Source organism: Mandrillus leucophaeus, unplaced genomic scaffold (assembly GCF_000951045.1).
Source record: "Mandrillus leucophaeus isolate KB7577 unplaced genomic scaffold, Mleu.le_1.0 Scaffold320, whole genome shotgun sequence".
Classification (NCBI taxonomy): Eukaryota; Metazoa; Chordata; class Mammalia; order Primates; family Cercopithecidae; genus Mandrillus; species Mandrillus leucophaeus.
Window position 1 is genome coordinate 2371941 of NW_012103366.1, and position 26411 is coordinate 2398351.

General features: G+C 38.7%; 1 protein-coding gene across 1 annotated transcript in view; it reads left to right on the top strand.

The window, feature by feature from the left end:
- SLC30A9 (solute carrier family 30 (zinc transporter), member 9) overlaps nt 1-26411 on the top strand; it is a 116679-nt gene that overhangs the window by 56471 nt on the left and 33797 nt on the right. The window contains exons 7-9 of the mRNA XM_011987991.1: nt 6938-6996; nt 10678-10745; nt 20772-20874. Of these exons, the coding sequence (XP_011843381.1) occupies nt 6938-6996; nt 10678-10745; nt 20772-20874 (230 nt within the window). The remainder of the gene's footprint in view (nt 1-6937; nt 6997-10677; nt 10746-20771; nt 20875-26411) is intronic.

The following is a 26411-nucleotide window of genomic DNA, read 5'->3' on the forward strand; positions in this document are numbered from 1 at the left end:
TTTCCATTTGCTTGGTAGATCTTCCTCTATCCCTTTATTTTGAGCCTATGTGTGTCTCTGCACGTGAGATGGGTCTCCTGAATACAGCACACTGATGGGTCATGACTCTTTATCCAATCTGCCAGTCTGTGTCTTTTAATTGGAGCCCAAGTATTTAATTTAGCCCATTTACATTTAAGGTTAATATTGTCATATGTGAATTAGATCCTGTCATTATGATGTTAGCTAGTTATTTTGCTCGTTATTTGATGCAGTTTCTTCCTAGTATTGATGGTCTTTACAATTTGGCATGTTTTTGCAGTGGCTGGTACTAGTTGTTCCTTTCCATGTTTAGTACTTCCTTCAGGAGCTCTTGTAAGGCAGGCCTGGTGGTGACAGAATCTCTCAGTATTTGTTTGTCTGTAAAGGATTTTATTTCTCCTTCATTTATGAAGCTTAGTTTGTCTGGATATGAAATTCTGGATTGAAAATTCTTTTCTTTAAGAATATTGAATATTGGCCCTCATTCTTTTCTGACTTGTAGAGTTTCTGCTGAGAGATCTGCTGTTAGTCCAATGGGCTTCCCTTTGTGGATAACCTGACCTTTCTCTCTGACTGCCCTTAACATTTTTTCCTTCATTTCAACTTTGGTGAATCTGACAATTACATGTCTTGGAGTTGCTCTTCTCGAGCAGTATCTTTGTGGCGTTCTCTGTATTTCCTGAATTTGAATGTTGACCTGCCTTGCTAGGTTGGGGAAGTTCTCCTGGATAATATTCTGAAGAGTGTTTTCCAGCTTGGTTCCATTCTCCTCATCACTTTCAGGTACACCAATCAGACGTAGATTTGGTCTTTTCACATAGTCCCATATTTCTTAGAGGCTTTGTTCGTTTCTTTTTACTCTTTTTTCTCTCAGCTTCTCACTTCATTTCATTCATTTGATCTTCAAATCACTGATACCCTTTCTTCCACTTGATCAAATTGGCTGCTGAAGCTTGTGCATGTGTCACCTAATTCTCGGGCTATGGTTTTCAGCTCCATCAGGTCATTTAAGGACTTCTCTACACTATTTATTACAGTTAGCCATTTGTCTAATCTTTTTTCAAGGTTTTTAGCTTCTTTGTGATGGGTTCGAACATCCTCTTTTAGCTTGAGAAGTTTGTTATTACTGATCATCTGAAGCCTCCTTCTCTCAACTTGTTAAAATCATTCTCCATCCAGCTTTGTTCCGTTGCTGGTGAAGAGCTGTGTTCCTTTGGAGGAGAAGAGGCACTCTGATTGTTAGAATTTTCAGCTTTTCTGCTCTGGTTTCTCCCCATCTTTATGGTTTTATCAACCTTTGGTCTTCAATGATGGTGACGTACAGATGGGGTTTTGGTGTGGATGTCCTTTCTGTTTGTTAGTTTTCCTTCTAACAGGACACTTAGCGGCAGGTCTGTTGGAGTTTGCTGGAGGTCCACTCCAGACCCTGTTTGCCTGGGTATCAGCAGCGGAGGCTGCAGAATAGCAAATATTGCAGATTGGCAGATGTTGCTGTCTGATCCTTCCTCTAGAAACTTCGTTTCAGAGGGCACTTGGCTGTATGAGGTGTCAGTCGGCCCCTACTGGGAGGTGTCTCCCAGTTAGGCTAGTAGGGGATCAGGGACCCTCTTGAGGAGGCATTTTCTCTGCTCTCAGATCTCCACCTGCGTGCTGGGAGAACCACTACTGTCTTCAAAGCTGTCCCACAGGGATGTTTAAGTCTGCAGAAGTTTCTGCTGCCTTTTGTTCAGCTATGCTCTGCCCCCAGAAGCGGAGTCTACAGAGGCAGGCAGGCCTCCCTGAGCTGGGGTGGGTTCCACCCAGTTCGAGCTTCCTGGTGGCTTTGTTTACCTACTCAAGCCTCAGCAATGGCGGATGCCCCTCCCCCAGCCTTGCCGCCTTGCAGTTTTATCTCAGATTGCTGTGCTAGCAGTGAGTCAGGCTCTGTGGGTGTGGGACCCTCTGAGCCAGGGGTGGGATATAATCTCCTGGTATTCTGTTTGCTAAGGCTGTTGGAAAAGCGCAGTATTAGGGTGAGAGTGTCCCGATTTTCCAGGCACTGTCCGTCATGGCTTCCCTCTGCTAGGAAAGGGAATTCCCGGACCCCTTGTGCTTCCCAGGTAAGGCAATGCCCCACCCTGGTCCGTGGGCTGCACCCACTGTCTGAGAAGCCCCAGTGAGATGAACCAGGTACCTCAGTTGGAAATGCAGAAATCACCTGTCTTCTGTGTCACTCATGCTGCCAGCTGCAGACTGGAGTTGTTCCTATTCGGCCATCTTGAAACCTACTCAATGAACATTTTTAACATACTCTGTAGTCTTTTCCTGTGGCGTTAGGTCTTACTTTATTATTATTTTTTCTCCTGGGATTGGGATGGGGGTTTGTCATGGGGGAACTGCCCTTTAAATTTTAAGTGACACTACAGAAAAACACAAAAAGGTGATGAGTTGTGTTGTGCTTGTTTTGAATGCTGTCTTGACATCTCTTCCTTTGTCCTCTAGTATGTTCTAAAGCTTTGTCTGAGATCTGAATTTGCCCATCACTTTGGCTAGTAACAGGCCTAATTAATTCGCTTTGTACATTTTGTTTTACTTTCCTTTCTTCCTTTCTGGAGGCATCACATGCTGATGGTCTGTCTTTATGAATGTTTTAACCATTTTCATAGTGGAAGAATTTTATATTTATGCAGTTGTACAGTTTTATTTTTTCTGTAAAAAAAAGTAGTGTATGAAATAAACCAGAGTCACTTATTTGAAAATAAATCTTTATTTTGAACTTTATAGACAGCAGTACAGCACCCCATAGACTAGTGTTAAATGTTTTCTACCATGCAAAATCCATGTTCTAATAATTGCCAGGAGTACAGTGCTCTTGTGGATCATGTATTCAGTCAGGTTAAAACAATGGACAGTAAAAGAATGAACACATAAAAAAAATAACAGAAGACATCTGCAGCAGATATATTTTCCAAGCCCAACCAGAAGTGTTTTTCAGATTTCCATGCAAGTGCAGAGGAAATTTGCATATTTCAAAATCTGTTGAATTGTGCAGTTTAGCAGCTTTCTCCTAACTTCAATTGAAAGTGATTAGTCCTCAATGTAACAAGATGCTAAAAGGCAAATATCAACAAGAATTTCATATAATTCTATAAATGCTTTCAAAGCTATGAATATAGTTATTTAAAATCACGTTTATAGATTTATGTCAGTATTTGGCAGTACTTATCTATAAGATTTTCAAGATGAAATAGTAAAATATCAGATCATCATCAATAGATGAATATTTGCAATTAATTTTGATGATAAGGAATACTAACTGAATTCCAATTAAGTGAAATATTTTATCCTATCTCCCCAAAAAGTATTCTGTTCTTCTGATTAGTAGACCTGTGTTACAAAGAATTGCATTCACATATTTTTATTATATTTTAAATTTTGTCAATAAATTTCATGGAAATTTGTAGTTATTTCTTATTATACCTTTATCATATCCTTTATATTATCTCTTGGCCTCCAAAGCATAAAATATTTGCTACCTAGCTATATTAGTCAGTTCTTGCATTGGTATAAAGAAGTACCTGAGGCTGGTTATAAAGAAAAGAGGTTTAATTAGCTCGGAGTTCTGCAGGCTGTATAGGAAGCATAGAAGCTTCTGGGGAGCCTCAGGAAGCTTCCAATCTTGGTGGAAGGCAAAGGGGGAACAGGTATCTTACATAGCAGGAGCAAGAGAGAGATGGGGGAGTGCCTCACACTTTTAAATGACTAAATCTCATGAGAATGAACTCACCTGTCATGAGGACAGTACCAAGAGGGATACTGCTAAATCATTCATGAGAATTCACCCCCATGACCCAGTTATCCCCCTACCAGGCTCCCCCTCCAACAATTGGATTTCAATTTGACATGAGATTTGGATGGGGACACAGGTCATGTCACTAGTCCTCTTGGAAAAAAAGTTTGCCAACCCTATTTCAATGGTTTCATTAGGATTCCACCCCATTTTATTTATTTTTGTTACTAGTAACCTGATAAGAAATTACGAAACTGGAAGGATATGAAACGAGAAGCCTTGGAGTATAAATATTTAGGAGGACTCTAAACTATTTGATTATCTCAGTTCTGCACGGGACCAAGGCTTAGAAATGACAATATTTCCTTTTTCAGATGAGTTGGCAAAATTTCAAAGTGGAAATTGTGAGACAATTATGGTCAATAACCCAGGAAGAAAAGGGATGGAGAGAGTTTCTTGAGAGTACAGGAGTTCATTACCAAGAGGGGAGCAGCGGTATAGGAAGAGAGAAGAGGGAGGAGAAAACATGCAAGGAACAGAACAAAGTAGCAGTGGTCAAACTGTCCTAATGTTGATCAATGGAAGCGCCTCAGTTGGCTCCTAAGTCCCTTTGTCATAACTCTAGTATCATGGCGTCCTTACTTTTAGGAATAATATGTTTCAGACTCATATTGTACGTTTCCTATCCTGGGGTGGTAATCAACTATTTCTAAAATGAGCCACTTTTACTGGAAAATAAAATCAAGTTAAAGTAATTATTTAATTGATTTATTCTATGTCTCTACACACATAGAGAATAAAGTGTAGTTTCAAATAACAGTATTAATATTAACAATGTAATTTAAGATTTCTTTGCTTTTCTTTGTATCTTTAGTATATATATCCCACTAGAGATTCATACTTCAATTTCTGTGTTATAAAGTCACTTGAAATTTTTCTATATAGAAATACCATCAATAGATACACAGTTAGGCTCATTTGTTTCATTTTGCTTCTGATTTTTAAACATAATTTTGTTTTTATTTTATAATTGCCTAAAAATTTACATGATTTCTTAGTCAAACCTACAGAACAGATATTTCAGAGGACTCTAGCTTCCATCTCTGTCCTTTCCACTCTAAGTCCTCTCTCTTGTATAAGTAACTGTTTTAAAAATTAGTTTTTGGTGTTTTTTTTTTTTAGTACTTAAAATATAAGAAAATAAAGCCAGGCTCCATGGCTCATGCCTATAATCCCAGGACTTTGGGAGGCTGAAGTCGGAGGATCACTTCAGACCAGGAGTTTTTGAGACCAGCCTGGGCAACATTAGCGAGACCCTTTTCCCTACCCAAAATTTAAAAATAAAAATAATATTTAAAAAGAAAATAAACATACACATTTGTATTAAACTCCATACCCTTCATAAATAAGGCATACTATACATACTTTCTGTTCTTGCTTTTTTTTTTTTGAGATGGAGTCTCGCTCTGTGGCCCAGGCTGGAGTGCAGTGGCGCGATCTTGGCTCACTGCAACCTCCACCTCCCGGGTTCAAGCAATTCTCCTGCCTCAGCCTCCCGAGTAGCTGGGACTACAGACGCATGCCACCATGCTTGTCTAATTTTTTGTATTTTTAGTAGAGATGGGGTTTCACCATGTTAGCCAGGATAGTCTCGATCTCCTGACCTTGTGATCCGCCTGCCTTGGCCTCCCAAAGTGCTGGGATTACAGACATGAGCCATCACGCTGAGCTGCTTTTGCTTATTTTACTTAACTCCGTCCTGAGGACTATGCCATAGCAGTAAATAAAGACATTTCTTTGTTTATTTTGTAATACTCTATTTTTTGATGTACCGTAATGTATTCAGTCATTCCCCCATAGGACGTTTCTCATCTTTTGCTATTAAAATGATACCATGAGTAGCCTTGTAAATGAAAGTTAAAGGAATTTTTTGTAATACAAAAATTTGAGAAAACACATTAATAGAAGAACACTCTCTCTTATATTTTTCAACTTTGAGGTAAAAATGAAGGACTTTTGTTTTTATATCAGGCTTAATTAACTTTTTTAAAGGTAATATTGAGAAAAGAATCTTTCCAAACTGCCTTTATCTCATTGCAAATCCAGATTCTCCTGCCTCCTTTTTTATTGTGGTAAAAAACACATAGCCCAAAATTTACCCTTTTAACTATTTGCAAAGGTACAGTTCATAAGTGTGTAAGTGTATTCACATTGTTGTGAAACAGATCTTCAGAGGTTTTTCATATTGCAAAACTGAAGCACTATACCCATTAAATAACTACCTCCCGTTTCCCTGCCTCCCCCCAGTCCCTGGCAACCACCATTCTGCTTTTTGTTTCTATTAACTTGAATACTTTAGATACCTCATATAAGTGGAATCATACAGTATTTGTCCTTTTGAGATGGGTTTATTTCACTTAGCATAGTGTCCTCAAGGTTTATCCACGTTGTTGCATGTGACAGGATTTCCTTCCTTTTTCAAGGCTAAATAATACTCCATCATCATATGTTTATACCACATTTTGTTTATCCATTCATTCATCCATCCGTGGACATTTGGATTGCTTCACCTCTTGACTACTATTGTGACTACTGCTGCTATGAACATGGGCATGTGAATAGCTTTTTGAGGCCCCAACTTTCTATTCTTTTGGACGTATGTCCAGAAGTAGGATTGCTGGATTATATGGTAATTCTGTGTTAAAATTTTTTTTAGGAACCTTCATATTTTTTTCTGTAGCAGTTGCACCATTTTACATTCCTGCCATCAGTGCCCAAAGGTTCCAGTTTTGACACATTGCCAATACTTGTTATTTTCTGTTTCTTGTTTTTTTAATAGTAGCCATCCTAATGGATGTGAGGTGATATCTCATTGTGGTTTTCATATGTATTTCTCTGATGATTAGTGATGTTAAGCATCTTTCCATATGCTTGTTGGTGGTTTCTATATAATCTTTGGAGAAACGTCTATTGAAATCCTCTCCCTATTTTTAAATCAGGTTACAAATCCAAATTTTTTATAACTTAATATTTTTGCTGTTAGCTTGTAGAGCATATTTAACATAGTCCTAAAGAGAATATCATGTTAATCTAAACTGTGACTAGTAAGAATATCTGTGACCTAAATTTATTTTGTTATTCTTACAGGGCTATTTAGAAACCAAAAAATATTAAGAGAGTACAGAGATTTCTTGGGAAATACCAAGGTAAGGATATCTTTGTAATAATGTGTACGTGTGCGTTGTACCTCAAAATTCTAATATCAGTCCATTGTAAAATTCTAGCCTGTCTGTGATCTCAGTCTAAGATTTTCTTGAGTACATTGTAGTTCACTGAATTATAGTCTATTCATTCATTTCTGATTTTCCTTTTTTTTTTGAGATGGAGTTTCACTTTTGTTGCCCAGGCTGGAGTACAGTGGCGCGATCTCGGCTCACTGCAATCTCTGCCTCCCAGGTTTGAACGATTCTCCTGCCTCAGCCTCCCGAGTAGCTGGGACCACAGGCACGCCACCATGCCCAGCTAATTTTTGTATTTTTAGTAGAGACAGGATTTCACCATGTTGGCTAGGCTGGTCTTGAACTCCTGACCTCAGGTGATCCACCTGCCTCGGCCTCCCAAAGTGTTGGGATTACAGGGATGAGCCACCGCACCCAGCCTGATTTTCTTGAAGTTTAAAACATTCGTATGTAAGTTTTCTTTAAAGTCATGACCATGTTATGAACCTTAAGCATGTAGATATAAATGAGGAAGAAGACTTTATTTTCTTAGGTTTTAATGAGATTTATATCTGTCATACACAGTCTTAATTTTCTTTAGCCTCTCTCTTTCTGCTCCTGACTCTGGTTCAGCATTCAGACTGCCAACTCTGTGCTTGTATCCAAGAAGGTTAGCCCTTGGAGAAGAAAATTACCCAGCCAGTGTGATTGTTCTTTCTTCATTATATGACTATACAGAATCAACGGATATTCAATATTATTTGGCAGTCTTACTAAACTTCCAGAGTATGTTTACCTTCCCACTTTTTGAAATAGCTATTGCGTATCTTTTTCTTTCTTCCCAACAGCCTCACTCTTTACTCTTCAGCTCTTGCCCTTGCTTCATATTTTATTGAAAAAATAGGTGTAATTTCATAAAAGTACCTGATCTTTTCCATCACCTCATCTTTTCATCACCAAATTTACTAACTCATCTACACATGTGACAAAATACTCTGCTTTCCTTCCTACTAGAAGAAAATTAATATTGGGACACATATAGAAAGTTTGCCTTTACTGTTCTACCTCTTATTTTCTCCTGAACCTAATCCAATTGGGCTTTCAACTCCACCACTCCACTGAAATGATCTACCAAAGTCCCCAGCACCTTTAAGATGCCAAGCAGTCTATGGCCAAGTTGACTTTCCATTTAAACTTGACTGGGAAGGATCTCCTATCAAGAAGTTAATGTCATATTTGGATAAAAAGCTACCTATGCACATTTTCTTCTCTCTAGTGGCATTTGAGACATTGCACCCCTTTTGCAAAGTTTAGACATTGGCAGTGATGATAATTTTAGCTAAATCTTATTTGATATGCTTTCCTTTTCCATTTATTATCTTCAAGACCTCTTAATTTCCATTTCCCCTTTGATCCCTGCATTTCTGGCACCCCAGTGCTGCCCTGAAGATGTGAACTCTCCTCTGGTAGAGCCTTCATATGTCTTATGAGCCAGCATTTTCACTCTCATGCCTAAAGGGCTACTGCCATTGCCTCTTGTGCTGGGATAACTTATGCTGGTGAGACCTGCCTCCTGGGAAGATTCACTCCTCGCCTTCACATCTGTTTCACATGGAGAATCATCCTCACCAGATTTTCTAATAGTAGCAGTTGACTTATGAAATCTCTTGTTATTTCAGGCCTTTAGAAGATTAATATTGGTCAGCTTTTGAATATTCCATGTTTTGAATCGAATTTTTTTGCTATTACAACCTTTTTTGCAGGGACATTAGGATAAAATTAGTATTTCATTTCCCTCTACTATACCCCTGTTCCCTTAAGGAATGGTTGTTCTCCCACTGAAGATGGTTGCTTTCCTCTCTGAAACGTAAGGCTAATCCTGTTTGCACAAATTAAACTAACCCTGTTTGCACAAATTAAATGCCTTGTTCTTTTTTTTTTTTTTTTTTTTTTTGTTATTTCTGACCCAGACACTTGTTTTTCCAATATATTCTTAACTCATGAGAACTCCAGTGAGATATATGAAATCACAATGTTCTGGGTCTGCCTCTCTGGTACTTAATTTCTTGTATAATAATTCTCCCTTCAATATATTTCTACTTTCCCATGCCTTCCCTTCTAGTTCTAATTCATGAGTTTCTTGAATAGTACTTCAGAAAATTGGAAGTACCTTTATCTCTGCTTAATATATTTAACTCCACAATAGTATCACCTTGAAATGCATCAGTAATGCTTTGAACAATTTATGCTTCTTTTCCTGGTAGTTCTCTCTGAAATCTATCCAAATTTTCTTCACTTGTACCAATATTAAAGAACCTTGTTTATTGTGAATATTTTCAAAGATGTATAAAAATAGAAAAAATAGATATTGGCTATCCAGTTTCATTAATTTCTAACATTTTACTGTCCTGGTCTTCAAAAAGGGGCAGTTCTCCAATTGCTCTGATTATGGAATTTTTTAATATTTAATTTAATTTATTTTATTTTGTTTTTGAGACAGAGTCTTGCTATGTTGCCCACTCGGCTCACTGCAACCTCCGCCTCCCGGGTTCAAGAGATTCTCATGCCTCAGCCTCCTGAGTAGCTGGGATTACAGGCACCCACCACCACACCCGACTGATTTTTTTGTATTTTAGTAGAGATGGGGTTTTACCATGTTGCCCAAACTGGTCTCAAACTCCTGAGCTCAAGCAGTCTGCCCCTCTTGGCCTCCCAAAGTGCTAGGATTACAGGCGTGAGCCACTGCGCCCGGCCTGATTATGGAATTTTTGAGTAGCTTTTACAGGATGCTTCCCAAGTGGGTTTTGGATCCTGGTTCCTTGTGATCTCTTGTTTTTCCAGATTTTTATTCTCTTCTTAGAGTCCTTGTGCCTTATCATTATTCCTAGTTACTACCAACACATCTTCCCTTTTGCTGCAGCCTTCTTTACTAAAGTGGTTTGAACCCAGTGAATCTTTTTCCTTATTTTTTTTCTTATTATTTCTTATTCTGATCTTAAAGATCTCACTTCCTTTCCCTGTTTTGCCCCTCCCATGAGTTCCCAAACCTTTCTCCTAAAGAAATCTTATGTTTCACCTTAAGCAGCATTCTGTTATTCCCATAATAATTTCATTGAGTTTTTTCTCTATTCAACCAAAGAATACAATAGATTCTTGTTATAATAAAACATATATTCTGTTTGTTATCAATAAACAGTATAATTCAGAAATCTAGACCCATAGTTAGAGTTTATGGCTTACAAATCGAAGTAAAAGTTGAGACCACATGGACAAGGTTTATCCCTGTGTAGTTCCTTCACTTAGCTCTGAAGGCAGGTCAATACAGAATTTGGGGTGTCTGATTTCACACATTCTTAGAGCATATGAATTTCAGCTCAGTGCATTTTTCTACTTTATTACTAGTTTTTATATAGCCAACTCAGATCCTTTCTGGAAGAAGGCAGGGCATGAATTACCAGGAAACAAAATAAACAAGATTCCGGAAAGAGACCCAGATATGCTGTCTGTTTTAATCTTTCCACTTTCTAAACAAGAACTTCTAGAGAAAAATAAGTAACGTAATTCAGAAGTTTTGATAGAGGAGACTTTTCTGGTCTGTCAAAGCCACCAGTTATAGTGCTTCTCTGCAAAATTTTGGAGATATTAAAAAAAGTTTTTATTTTTTTACAGCCACGCTCCAGAACGGCATCAGTATTTTTTAAGGGACCAGGAAAAGTGGTGATGGTTGCAATTTGCATGTAAGTACTGAAAAATAAGCTTTGTGAAATAGAATGTATTCTTTTAAATGTGTATATCCGTGAATATGTAAACTTATTACCTAGTAGCTAGCTATAGAGTTTGAGGTTTATTTTGTTTTAGGAGGAAATTGAATAAGTATTTATTACTGACAATATATGGGGAAAGAGCATGAATTCATATAGACACCCATGCTCATTCTCTGTATATTTTTGATGTAGTTAGATCTAAGAATAGTTGCTACCTGAAAATCCTTTCTTATTTTTATTGGAGTTGATAGAAGTCTTTTTTAAAGAAGTTAGATTGGCCAAGGTTATTTTTAGAGTAACTAAACCAACCTGGGTTACAGCTACTGAATAATATCTTTGTGCTTATTATCTTTATTCCACTTATCTCAGAAGAACATAATTGTTATTTTTGCCTCCTCTGTTTTTCTTTTGGAGACAGAGTCTTGCTCTGTCGCCAGACTGGAGCGTGGTGGTGCAATCTCAACTCACTGCAATCTCTGCCTCCCGGGTTCAAGTCATTCTCCTACATCAGCCTCCCAAATAGCTAGGATTACAGGCGCACGCCATCATGCCCAGCTAATTTTTGTATTTTTAGTAGAGATGGGGTTTCACCATGTTGGCCAGGATGGTCTCGATCTCTTGACCTCTTGGTCTGCTCACCTCAGCCTAAAGTGCTGGGATTACAGGTGTGAGCCACTGAGCCCGGCCTTGCCTCCCCCTTTTCCCCTCTATCTTCTTGATTTCTATTGTTTTGTTCACCTTTTATCTATTTTTCTGATTAATTTATTTTAGGATGTATGAAATCATTCAATAATTCATTAGTTCTTTTATTTTTAAATATATATGTAAAATATCAGATATCATTGATCTGAAAATATGAAGATATAATATGTAATTCTTTAAGGATTGGAGGGACACTAAACTAGAGGAAGGCATTTATAATACAAGGGATAATGATGTCATAACTGCAAATAGTGGTGGTACAGATAGACATGGACAGCTTCAACTTCTTTGAAGGTATGTTCAAGGATAGTGACCAGGTTTCTGGCTTGTACAGTTGTATAAATAACGTACCATTCACTGAGGAGAACACTGAAAGGAGGAGCAGGGTGGGAGCAGAGAAAATGATGAGCTCATATTTGAGCTGGTGGTGTGTTTAGGGCACCCAGGTGAAGAGAGTCAACAGGGTTCTTTTCACTAGTAATACAGGGATAGTGATTATAGCTTTTCTTATTGGAGGGATGTATGTGTGAAAAGTGCTTAACATAGTACCTGCTCTAAGATATGTACTTAAGAAGTATTATTGTTAATATATATTGGTCTGAAGCTCAGGAGAGAAATCTGGGTTAGAGATATGGAGTTGATAGTTTTTAGTAGGTAGAGTATAATTAAAGCCATAAAAGTAAAGAGCACCTGAGGAATGTATGTATATGTAGTATGAGGAATAAAAAGCTCTCCGGAAGAATTCCTTGAGGAATGTTAACATTAAGAAAAAGGTGGAGGAAAAAGTGCCTGCAGAGGAGATTGAGGAGGAGTAAGGAAAAAAAGTAGAAAGAAAACCAGGAGTGTATTAGTCCATTTTCATGCTGCTGATAAAGACATACCTGAGACGGGGCAATTTACAAAAGAAAGAGGTTTAATTGGACTTACAGTTCCTGTGGCTGGGGAAGCCTCACAATCATGGTGGAAGGCAGAGAGGAGCAAGTTATGTCTTACGTGGATGGCAGCAGACAAATAGAGCTTGTGCAGGGTAACTCCCATTTTTAAAAACCATCACATCTCGTGAGTTCATTCACTATCATGAGAACAGCACTGGAAAGACCCACCCTCATGCTTCAGTCATCTCCCACTGGGTCCCTCCCAAAACATGTGGGAATTATAGGAGCTACAAGATGAGATTTTCTGGGAGACACAGAGCCAAACCATGTCAAGGAATGTCATGAAAGCCAAGGGAAGACAGTGTTTGTTTTTGTGTGTGTGTGTGTGAGACGGAGTCTCACTCTGTCACCAGGCTGGAGTGCAGTGGCGCAATCTCGGCTCACTGCAACCTCCGCCTCAGGTTCAAATAATTCTCCTGCCTCAGCCTCCCGAGTAGCTGTGACCACAGGCGCGCATGTTTTAAGAAAATAGCAGGCCTGGTACAGGCTCGCACCTGGAATCCCAGGCTTTGGGAGGCTGAGGCAGGAGGATTACTTGAGTTCAGGAGTTTAAGACCACCATGGGCAACATAGTGAGATCTTGTACCTACAAAATTTTTTTTTTAATTAGCTGGGCATGGTGGGTGATGTGCACCTGTAGACCTACTCAGGAAGCTGAAGCAGGAGAATCATTTGAGCCCAGGAGTTTAAGGCTACGGTAATCTGTGATTACACCACTGCACTCCAGCGTGGGCAAGAACAAGACCCTGTCTTTAAAAAATAAAATACATAGCCAGCCAGGGGGTATCTGGCAAGATGGCTGGATAGGAACAGTTCCTGTCTACATCTCCCAGCAAGATCCATGCAGAAGGTGGGTAACTTCTGCATTTCCAACTGAGGTACCTGGCTCATCTCATTGGGACTGGCCAGACAGTGGGTGCAGCCCACGGAGGGTGACCTGAAGCAGGGTGGGGCGTTGCCTCACCAGGGAAGCGCAAGGGGTCAGGGAACTCCCTCCCTTAGCCAAGGGAAGCCATGAGGGACTGTGCCGTGAGGAACTGTGCGTTCCAGCCCAGATACTACACTTTTCCCATGCATGGTCTTCACAACCTGAAGACCAGGAGATTGCCTCAGGTGCCTACACCACCAGGGCCTTGGGTTTCAAGCACAAAACTGGGCGGCCATTTGGGCAGACACCAAGCTAGCTAGACTAGTTTTTTTAATATTCCAGTGGTGCCTGGAATACCAGAGAGACAGAACCTTTTACTCCCTTGGAAAGGGGGCTGAAACCAGGGAGCCAAGTGGTCTAGTTCAGCAGATCCCACACCCACGGAGCCCAGAAAGCTAAGATCCACTGGCTTGAAATTCTGGCTGCCAGCACAGCAGTCTGAAGTTGACATGGGATGCTTGAGTTTGGTGGAGCAGGGGTGGGGGTTTGGAGGCCACCATTACTGAGGCTTGAGTAGGCGATTTTCCCCTCACAGTGTAAACAAAGCCATCAGGAAGTTCAAACTGTACAGAGCCGACCATAGCTCGGCAAAGTTGCTGTAGCCAGACTGCCTCTGTAGATTCCTTCTCTCTGGGCAGGGCATCTCTGAAAGAAAGGCCCAGCAGCCCCAGTCAGGGGCTTATAGATAAAACTCCTATCTCTCTGGGACAGAAAACTTGGGGGTAGGAGCGACTGTGGCAGCAGACTTAAACGTTCCTGCCTGCTGGCTCTGAAGAGAGCAGTGGATATCCCAGCACAGCGCTCGAGCTCTGCTAAGGGACAGACTGCCTCCTCAAGTGGGTCCCTGACCCCCATGCCTCCTGATGGGGAGACACCTCCCAGCAGGGATCAACAGAGCCCTCGTACAGGAGAGCTCCGGCTGTCATCTGGTGGGTGCCTATCTGGGATGAAGTTTCCAGAGGAAGGAACAGGCAGCAATCTTTGCTGTTCTGCAGCCTCTGCTGTTGATACCTAGGCAAACAGGGTCTGTAGTGGACCTCCAGCAAACTCCAGCAGACCTGCAGCAGAGGGGCCTATTAGAAAGAAAACTAACAAACATAAAGGAATAGCATCAACCTCAACAAAAAGGATGTCCACACAAAAACCCCATCTGAATGTCACCAACATCAAAGACCAAAGTTAGATAAATCCACGAAGATGAGGAAAAACCAGTGCAAAAAGGCTGAAAATTCCAAAAACCAGAATGTCTCTTCTCCTCCAAAGGATCACAACTCCTCACCAGCAAGGGAACAAAATCGGACGGAGAATGAGTTTGACGAATTGACAGAAGTAGGCTTCAGAAAATGGGTAATAACAAACTCCTCCAAGCTAAAGGAGCATGTTCCAACCCAACGCAAGAAAGCTAAGAACCTTGAAAAAGGGTAGAGAAATTGCTAACTAGAATAACTGGTTAGAGAAGAACATAAATGACCTGATAGGCCGAAAAACACAGCACAAGAACTTTGTGAAGCATGCACAAGTACCAATAGTCAAATCAATCAAGCGGAAGAAAGGATATAAGAGATTGAAGATCAACTTAATGAAATAAAGCATGAAGATAAGATTAGAGAAGAAAATGAAAAAGAATGAACAAAACCTACAAGAAATATGGGAATATGTGAAAAGACAAAACCTACGTTTGGTTGGTGTATGTGAAAGTGACCGAGAGAATGGAACCAAGTTGGAAAACACTTTTCAGGAGATTATCCAGGAGAACTTCCCCAACCTAGCAAGACAGGCAGACATTCAAATTCAGAAAATACAGAGAACACCACAAAGACAGTCCTCGAGAAGAGCAACCTCAAGTCACATAATCATCAGATTCATTAAGGTTGAAATGAAGGAAAAAATGTTAAGGGCAGCCAGAAAGAAAGGTCAGATTTTCCACAAAGGGAAGCCCACCAGACTAACAGCAGATCTCTGTGCAGAAATCCTACAAGCCAGAAGAGAGTGGGGGCCAATATTCAACATTCTTAAAGAAAAGAATTTTTAACCCAGAATTTCATATCTAGCCAAAACTAAGCTTCATAAGCGAAGGAGAAGAAAAATCTTTTACAGACAAGCAAATGTTGAGAGATTTTATAACCACCAGTCCTGCCTTACAAGAGCTTCTGAAGGGAAGTACTAAATATGGAAAGGAAAAATTGATACCAGCCACTGCAAAAACATATCAAATTGTGAAGACTATCGACACTGTAAAGAAACTGCATCAACTAATGAGCAAAATAACCAGCTAGCATCATAATGACAGGATCAAATTCACACATAATAATATTAATCTTAAATAGAAAAGGGCTAAATGACCCAGTTAAAAGACACAGACTGGCAAATTGGATAAAGAGTCAAGACCCATTGGTGTGCTGTATGCAGGAGACCCATCTGACGTGCAGAGACACCCATAGGCTCAAAATAAAGGGATTCAGGAATATTTACCAAGCAAATGGAAAGAAAAAAAAAAAAAAAAAAAAAAAAAGGGTTGCAATCCTAGTGTCTGATAAAACAGATTTTAAGCCAACGAATATCAAAAAAGACAAAGGTCATTACATAGTCGTAAAGGAATCAGTGCAACAAGAAGAGCTAACTATCCTACATATATATGCATCCAATACAGGAGCACCCAGATTCATAAAGCGAGTTCTTACAGACCTATATAAAGAGACTTAGACTCCCACACAGTAGTAGTGGGAGACTTTAACTGCCACCCATTGTCAATATTAGATGGACCAACAAGACAAAATTAACAAGGATATTTGGGACTTGAACTCAGCTCTGGACCAAGCGGACCTAATAGACATCTACAGAACTCTCCGCCCCAAGTCAACAGAATTTACATTCTTCTCAGCACTATGTCACTCATATTCTAATATTGACCACATAATTGGATGTAAAACACTCCTCAGCAAATGCAAAAGAACAGAAATCAAAACAGACAGTCTCTCAGACCATAGTGCAATCAAATGAGAACTCAGGATTAAGAAACTCACTGAAAACGACACAACTGCATCAAAACTGAACAACCTGCTCCTGAATGACTACTGGGTAAATAACTAAATTAAGACAGAAATAAATAAGTTCCTTGACACCAATGAGAACAAAGACACAGTGTACCAGAATCTTTGGGACATAGCTAAAGCAGTGTTTAGAGGAGAATTTATAGCACTAAATACCCACAGGAGAAAGTGGGAAAGATCTAAAATCAACACCCTAACATCACAATGAAAAGAACTAGAGAAACAAGAATAAACAAATTCAAAAGCTAGCAGAAGACAAGAAATAACTAAGATCAGAGCAGAATTGAAGGAGATAGAGACACAAAAAACCCTTTAAAAAATCAGTGAATCCAGGAGCTGATTTTTTGAAAAGATTAACAAAATAGATGGACCACTAGCCAGACTAATAAAAAAGAAAAGAGAGGAGAATCAAATAGACAACAATGAAAAGTGATAAAGGGGATGTCACCACTGATCCCACAGAAATACAAACTACCATCGAGAATACTGTAAACACCTCTACACAAATAAACTAGAAGATCTAGAAGAAATGGATAAATTCCTGGACACACACACTCTCCCAAGACTAAACCAGGAAGAAGTTGAATCCCTGAATAGACAAATAACAAGTTCTGAAATTGAGGCAGTAATAAATAGCCTATCAACTGAAAAGCAAAAAGCCCAGGACCAGACGGATTCACAGCCATATTCTACCAGAGGTACAAAGAGATGCTGGTACCATTCCTTCTGAAACTATTCCAAACAATAGGAAAAGAGGGACTCCTCCTCAACTCATTTTATGAGGCCAGCATCATCCAGATACCAAAACCTGGCAGAGACACAACAAAAAAAGAAAATTTCAGGCCAATATCCTTGATGAACATCGATGCAGAAATCCTCAGTAAAATACTGGGAAAGCAAATCCAGCAGCACATCAAAAAGCTTTTCCACCACCGTCAAGTTGGCTTCATCCCTGGAATGCAAGACTGGTTCAACATTTGCAGAATAATAAATGTAATCCATTACTAAGAGAGAACCAATTACAAAAACCACATGATTATCTCAATAGATGCAGAAAAGGCCTTCGATAAAATTCAACACCGCCTCATGCTAAAAACTCTCATCTTAAACTAGGTATTGGTGGAACATGTCTCAAAATAATAAGAGCTATTTATGACAAACCCACAGCCAATATCATACTGAATGAGCAATAGCTGGAAGCATTCCCTTTGAAAACTGGCACAAGACAAGGATGCCCTCTCTTACCACTCCTGTTCAACATAGTATAGGAAGCTTTGGCCAGGGCAATCAGGCAAGAGAAATAAAGGGTATTCATATAGGAAGAGAGGAAGTCAAGTTGTCTCTGTTTGCAGATGACATGATTGTATATTTTGAAAACCTCATCATTTCAGCCCAGAATCTCCTTAAGCTGAGAAGCAACTTCAGCAAAGTCTCAGGATACAATATCAGTGTGCAAAACTCAAAAGCATTCCTATATACCAATAATAGGCCAACAGAGAGCCAAATCATGAGTGAACTCCCATTCACAGTTGCTACAAAGAGAGTAAAATACCTAGGAATCCAACTTACAAGGGATGTGAAGGACCTCTTCAAGGAGAACTACAAACCACTGCTCAAGGGAATAAGAGAGGACACAAAGAAATGGAAAAACATTCCATGCTTATGGATAGGAAGAATCAATATCATGAAAATGGCCATACTGCCCAAAGTAATTAATGGAATCAATGCTATCCCCATCAAGCTACTGTTGACTTTCTTCACAGAATAGAAAAAAACTACTTTAAATTTTATGTGGAACCAAAAAAGAGCCTGTATAGCCAAGACAATCCTAAGCCGAAAGAACAAAGCTGGAGGCATCACGCTACCTGACTTCAAACTATGCTACAAGGCTACCGTAACCAAAAGAGCATGGTACCAATATCAAAACAGATATATAGACCAATGTAACAGAACCGAGGCCTCAGACATAATGCCGAACATCTACAACCATCCAGTCTTTGACAAACCTGACAGAAGTGATGGGGAAAGGATTCCCTATTTAATAAATGGTGTTGGGAAAACTGGCAAGCCATATGCAGAAAACTGAAACTGGACCCCTTCCTTATACCTTATACAAAAATTAACTCAAGATGGATTAAAGACTTAAACATAATACCTAAAACCATAAAAACCCTAGAAGAAAACCTAGACAATACCATTCAGGACATAGGCATGGGCAAAGACTTCGTGATTGACACACCAAAAGCAGTGGGAACAAAAGCCAAAATTAACAAATGGGATTTAATTAAACTAAAGAGCTTCTGCACAGCAAAATAAACTATTATCGGCGTGAACAGAACAGGCAACCTATAGAACGGGAGAAAATTTTTGCCATCTATCCATCTGACAAAGGGCTAATATCTAGAATTAATAAGGAACTAAACAAATTTACAAGAAAAAATAACAAACAACCGCATCAAAAAGTGGGTGAAGTATATGAACAGACACTTCTCAAAAAAGATATTTATGCAGCCAACAAACATGAAAAAATGCTCATCATCACTGGTCATTAGAGAAATGCAAATCAAAACCACAATGAGATTCTATCTCACGCCAGTTAGAATGGCGATCATTAAAAAGTCAGGAAACAGCAGATGCTGGAGAGGGTGTGGAGAAATAGGAAAACTTTTACAATGTTGGTGAGAGTGTAAATTAGTTCAACCATTGTGGAAGACAGCGTGGCGATTCCTCTAGGATCTAGAACCGGAAATACCATTTGATCCAGCAGTCCCATTCTACTATAAAGACACATGCACATGTATGTTTATTGCAGCACTATTCGCACTAGCAGACTTGGAGCCAACCTAGATGCCCATCAATGATAGATTGGATAAAGAAAATGTGGCACATATACACCATGGGATAATATGCAGCCATAAAAAAGGATGAGTTCATGTCCTTTGTAGGGACATGGATGAAGCTGGAAACCATCATTCTCAGGAAACTAAAACAAGAACAGAAAACCAAACACCACATGTTCTCACTCGTAAGTGGGAGTTGAACAATGAGAACACATGGGCACAGTGAGGGGAATATCACACACTGGGGCTTATTGGGGAGTGGGTGGCTAGGGGAGGGATAGCATTAGGAGAAATACCTAATGTAGATGACGGGCTGATGGGTGCAGCAAACAACCATGGCACATGTATACCTATTTAACAAACCTGCACATTCTGCACAGGTATCCCAAAACTTAAATTATAAATTTAAAAAATAAAATAAATAAACATTGTTTTAGAAAAGAAGAAAATAGTGTCAGATGCTCCCAGGAAGTTAAGAGAAATACTAAAATGTTTCCAGGAATTTAATAGTATGGAATGGTAGGTGGCATTGACAAGATGAAGACTGACAGCTAGAATAAATATGATGTTTTTAAGAAGTTATCTGAGGTGGAGGAGACGGGAAAAGGGTAGCTAAAAGGGGACATACAGTTCTCTCATTTATAAAATGGGGGTGTTAATATTTGTATAACAGACTTGTAATATAACATGGTAACTCACTAGCATAACGTCTGAGATAAATCATATTAGTCATTACTGTTAGTATCTGAGCAGCTAGCTTCCTCAGAGTTAACTGTGTTTATTGTGGCATCTAGCTTCTTCTAGTATGACTCTGAGACTGCTTAGAGTCACCTCTGGCATCTGCCCCCTTAAGTAAACAGACTTTCACTGAAATCTTGCCTTTGACACTGGCCCACTGGACAGTATCAGGTGCAGATCTGCTTTTATCTACCTAAAACACATAATTGTCTTTTAAATTTTATCTTGTCGAAATATAGAAGACCCTCTTTTCTCACCAGTCTTCATAGTACACTTAAGTAATTTGTTTACACATAGCATGCCTCTTAACAGTACATAATTTATATTTTTTCAAATTTTTACTCTTGTTACCTAAACAGAAAGTTTTTTAAGGCTAGGGATTCTTTTAATTGTACTCGTTTTTGTTGCAGTTGTTGTTGTTTTTTAGAGACAGGGTCTCACTCTGTTGCCTAGGCTGGAGTGTAGTATAGCCTCGAACTCCTGGGCTCAGATGATCTTCCCAACTCAGCCTCCCGAGTAGATAGAACTACAGGCGTGTACCACCACACCAGACTAAGTTTTTAAAAAAAATTTAATAGAGATGGGGTCTTACTTTGTTGCCCAGCCTGGTCTTGAACTCCTGTCCTCAAGCCATCCTCCCACCTCAGCCTCTCAAAATGTTGGCATTATAGGTGTGAGCCACTGTGCTTAGCCTCATTTTACTTTCGACAGAATCTAGTATAGAGGTATATACAGCCGATTGAGTATGCTTTTGGCTTAAATTTTTATCCAAACCTATGCTAAATTGTTTTCTCTTTCTCTTCTAGCAATGGATTAAACTGCTTCTTTAAATTTCTTGCCTGGATTTATACTGGTTCAGCAAGTATGTTCTCAGAAGCCATACACTCATTATCTGATACTTGTAATCAGGTGAGGACTGAAGCTTTTTTATAAATCAATTTTGAAGTAATAGTTTTAGGCTTTAATCTAAAAGTTGATCTATTTTAAAACTGAATGATTCCAGTAGTTGGCTGGTGGGAGAAAATAAAAGTTTACTTTTCAGCAACGAAGTGCATAGAAATTTAATCATAGTATTTTAAAGCAGGTTGTTATGCTTTAAGAACCTCTGACAATGGAATGTGAAGTATAACATTATCAGTCACTGAGTAGAAATCTGGTCTCTGAATATGAGTTCTCAATGACTGTAATAGTCCATGAATTTAAGCTTTTGGAATAAAGATGTAAAATCATATGTAATCGGTTAAAATGCTTTCACATTAGATTCATAATTTGAATTACTTTCCTTGGCTTTGCAAATGGAGAAAAGTTTTTGTATTAATAAAATTAAAGTACCATTTAAACCCCTTGTGGCCCAAATTGTGAAAACTAGAAACCCAAACCTTTTGTAAGAATATAATAAAAATTTCTGTGTGTGCATCACTATTACATTTTAAAGAGAGTGGTATATTAAGAAGATACCTTTTCAATATTTACTTATTTTTAATCCTGTTATATAAAAACAGATTTGGGAGAACTTCAATGAAAGACACAGATAAAATAGGAATATTTAAGACAAGGATAAAAATAATATGAAGATAAGGAGCAAGGAGAGCAATATTAATTAAAAATTAAGCCTGAGAACTTGTCTCACTCACTGTCAAATCAGATGGATTAAAACCCTTCATAAAAGTAAGGAAAGAAGACAAGCATTTGCCATTAGTACTAAGTATTTACCTTGAACTTAATTTTTATACTCAATATATACTTAATACATACCATCTCTATAAAATTTTACCATTCAACTGTGGCATGTGGTGGGAGGAGAGGGGATAGGGGGAGATATATAACTTACAATCTCTGTTTTCTTGTAAGCTTATTGAGGAAAGTTGAAATACAGAAATATTTGTCCATATGGCAAGGAGATATGTATGATGTTACTAGTTTCAATATTAGTTTTTATTTCAAACGTTGAAGACAATGTTTAAGTGTTCATACTCTATGCTATTCAGTCATTTAAAAAGAATGTAGTAGATATCTGTGTACTGACCTGGAATAATAACCATGATAAATTGAGTAAAAAGTTGCAAAATACTATGTTCAGAACTTCTGCTTTCACCCATGACAGACTAACAGGAATTGAATTTAATCTTTTGCCATAAACAACTAAAAAATTAGACAGTATATTGGACAATAGCAACATAAGACCATGATCCCTGAGAGATAAGAAACAAATTACTTGAACTCTTATGATCTCTGTGGCTTTTTGCTTGAAGGCATATTTGGGATAGTGGAGCAGGATGGGAAATAACAGTCTCATTGAGTTGAGAAGACAGAAATCAGTGTTGAGGGCATCTGAGGTGGCTAGAATTTACAAGGCAGAGTTCCACAGAGGAGGGAGCTACAAAGACAAAAAGCTATAGAGGTCTACATAGGGATTTCCTTGAATTGAATGTTTGCTGAATGTTAAGTTACACATGTCTAAGATGTGAGCATGAATCTTGGCAGAGAACCAGCAGGGAGCAGTAATTGACTAATTCCCAGTGCTCACACACAGCTAGGATACATTCAAGTTCTGACTAGCTGAGGGAAGAGAGTTCTCATTATCCAGGCCAGTAGAAGGCTCGCCTTAGGAGTAGGGCTAAATTATTCTTAATGTAAAGGCTGTTCTAGAACCCTCCCTAACAAATCTTCCTAAAAGTTCTAAAGAATCAAGCCAATCTTGAAATAATTTAATCACTTGCCAGGACAAAGCCTCACATTCTTTAATAAAGGCAGCAAAATCCAAACACTCAGTATAACATTCACAGTGTTTAGCATCCAATAAAAAGACTAATAGCCAGTGTAAGAAGCAGGAAAATTTGACTCATAACCAGGAGAAAAATCAGTCATAAGCAGGCTTAACAGATGATAGAATTAGCAGACAAGGATATTAAACAGCTACTTCAAGTACAGTTATGTATTGAAAGGAAAATATGAACATGAGAAATCAAAGGTATGAAAAATAAGCCAAATGAAACTTGTAGAGCTAAAAAAAAAAAGTCTGATATGAAAAATTCACTGTATAGAATTAACAGCAGATTAGACACTGCAGGTAAAAGTCAGTGAACCTGAGTATGTAACAGCAGAAAACATTCTTACTAAAGCCACAGACAAAAAAGATTGAAAACAATGGAAGAAGCCTCAGTAACCTATGTAACAGTATCAAGAGTATTCTATCAAGCATTTGGGGAAGAAACAATACTGAGTACACAGGCTTTCAGAAATAGAGAATGAAATGTTTTCTACTGCTTTAATGAGGCCCTGATCCCAAAATTTTACAAAGTCATTACGAGAGAAAAAAACCCTACAGACCAGTTATTCCTCATGAACACAGATGCAAAACTCCTTAAAATATAATCAGATTGAATTATATAAATATATAAATAGACATATAAAAATGATATTACATCATAATTAGGTAAGATTTCAGGAGTGTAAAGTTGGTTTAACATTCAAAATCAGTAAGTTAATATGAAGAAATTAATTGCATTTCTACTATCAGCAAATAAATGGAGAAGGAAATTTTAATAAATTCCATGTGAAGTAGTATCACAAAATATTAAATACTTAGAGATAAATCTAGCAAAAGACATATAAGACCTTTACGCTGAAAGTCATAAAATGTTGCTGAGAGAAATTAAAACTTAAATAAATGGAGAGATATAATAGCGTGTTCATAGATTGGATGTCATAGATCTGTTAAATCTCACTAAATTGATTTACAGATATAATGGAATTCCATTCATAATATGAACAGACTTTTCTGTACAATTGACGAACTGAATAAATTCCAAAATTTATATGGACATGCAGAGAACCTGCAATATTCAAAGCAACCTTGAAACAAGAAATTTGGAGAACTTCAAGACATTATAAACCTATAGAAATTAGGACAGTGAGTTACTGGCATAAGGGTTGACAAATCAATGGAACAGAATTGATCCAACAACAGAGCCACATTTACATGGCCTGTGACTTTTGGCAAAGGCATCAAAGCAGTTGAGTGAAGAAATGAAACTTTTTAAAACAAATAATGTTAGAAAAATTGGATCCATATGAGGAGAAAAAGGACCTTGACTCCTACTTCACACACTGTATGCAAGTTTGAAATGGATCATAGTCCAAATATAAAAGTTAAAACTATGAAGATTTCTAGAAGAAAACCTAGGAGAATATCTTTTAGACCTGGTAGGCAGTGATTTCATAAATAGGACACAGAAACAATATCGTAAAATAAAAAGATTTACAAATTAAACTTCATCAAAATTAAAAACTTTTGCTCATTGAAAGACATCCTTAAGGAAATAATAGGCATAGATTGGGAGAAAATATTCACAAAGCATTCTGAGAGGGGACTGGTATCCAGAATTAAGAACTTCCATGATCCAGTAATAAAATGAGAACCCAGTTTTTTCCCCCTAAGTATAAAGATTTGAACAGGTACTTCACAAATAAGGAAACATGAATGGTGGCTAGTGGACACCTGAAAAAGTGCTAACATCATTGATGATCAGGAAATGTATGTTGATACCACAAGACATCTCTGCGTATCCACTATAATGGCTACAAGTTTAAACCCTGACAGCCAAATTTTGGTAAAGATGTGGAGCAGCCAGATCTCCCAGACATTGCTGGTGGAGTGTATTAATAAAATGGTACAACCACTCTGGAAAACATCTGGGAGCGTCCTATAAACATATGCTTATCCTGTGACCCACCAATTCCACTTCTCAGTATTTACCGAAGGGAAGTGGGAATGAATGGTCCCAAAAGATTTGTATAAGAATGTTGGCTGGGCGCAGTGGCTCAGGTCTGTAATCCCAGCACTTTGGGAGGCCAAGGCGGGCGGATCATCTGAGGTCAGGAATTCAAGACCAGCCTGGCCAAGATGGTGAAACCACGTCTCTACTAAAAGTACAAAAATTAGCTGGGCATGGTGGTGGGTCACTGTAATCCCAGCTACTCGGGAGGCTGAGGCAGGAGAATCGCTTGAACCCGGGAAGCGGGGGTTGCTGTGAGCTGAGATTGCACCACTGCACTCCAGCCTGGGCGACAAGAGTGACTCAGTCTCAAAAAAAAAAAAAAAGGAATGTTTATAGCAGTTTTACTTATAATGGCTGAAAAAATTGGAATCAACCCAAATGTTTTTCAGCAGTACAGCAGATAAACAAATTGATACAATGGAATATTATCTGGCAATAAAAGAGAAAGAACTACTTTTCTGACTGGCAACATAGATGTATCTCCAGCAAGGAACTTTAATTTTTAATAGTTTAAAAAAATTGGAAAAATAGTTGCTTCTGATGTGGGGGAGGAAAGCGGCACAGGGAGCTTTTTGGGAGTGATGGAAAAGTTCTGTGTCTTCATAGGAATATATGTTTCAAGGGTATGTGTATTTGTTAACAAACAGAACTGTACATTCTGGGCCGGGTACAGTGGCTCATGCCTCTAATTCCAGCACTTTGGGAGGCCGAGGTAGGCAGATGACTGGAGGTCAGGAGTTCGAGACCAGCCTGGCCAATACGGTGAAATCCCCATCTCTACTAAAAATACAAAAAAATTAGCTGAGTGTGGTGGCACATGCCTGTAATCCCAGCTACTCAGGAGACGGAAACAGGAGAACCACTTGAACACGGGAGGCAGAGGTTGCAGTGAGTCAGGATGGCACCACTGTACTCCAGCCTGGGCGACAGAACTAGACATCTCAAAACAAAAACAAAAAAAACTGTACATTCAGGATTTGTGCATTTCATTGTATGTGAATTTTACCTCAAAAAAATTCTCCCTATGTGGAAATGTGATTACATTTGATAATAGTAAGGAATTAGTTTATTTATTTTTATTTTTTATTTTTTTTAAGATGGAGTCTCGCTCTGTCGCCCAGACTAGAGTGCAGTGGCACGATCTCGGCTCACTGCAAGCTCCGCCTCCCAGGTTCATGCCGTTCTCCTGTCTCAGCCTCCCAAGTAGCTGGGACTACAGGCGCTCGCCACCATGTCCAGCTAATTTTTTGTATTCTTCATAGAGATGGGGTTTCACCGTATTAGCCAGGATGGTCTCAATATGGTCTTGATCTCCTGACCTCGTGATCCACCCACCTCAGCCTCCCAAAGTGCTGGGATTACAGGCGTGAGCCCGCACGCCCAGCCAGGAATTAGTATTTAAAAGTCTGATAATAGTCTTGTGGCTGTATTTTCTAAAAAGCCTAGTTTTTAAAGAGATTCATCCACAATATTTAAAGATGAAATGGTATGATGCTTGGAATTTACTTCAGAATATTCATGAGGGAGTAGATATGGATGAAATAAAACGTATTTGTTTACATATTTATAATTGTTAAAGCTTAATGATGGATGATTTGAGTTTTTAAAAATGTTCTATCAGGGCCGGGCACAGTGGCTCATGCCTGTAATTGCAGCACTTTGGGA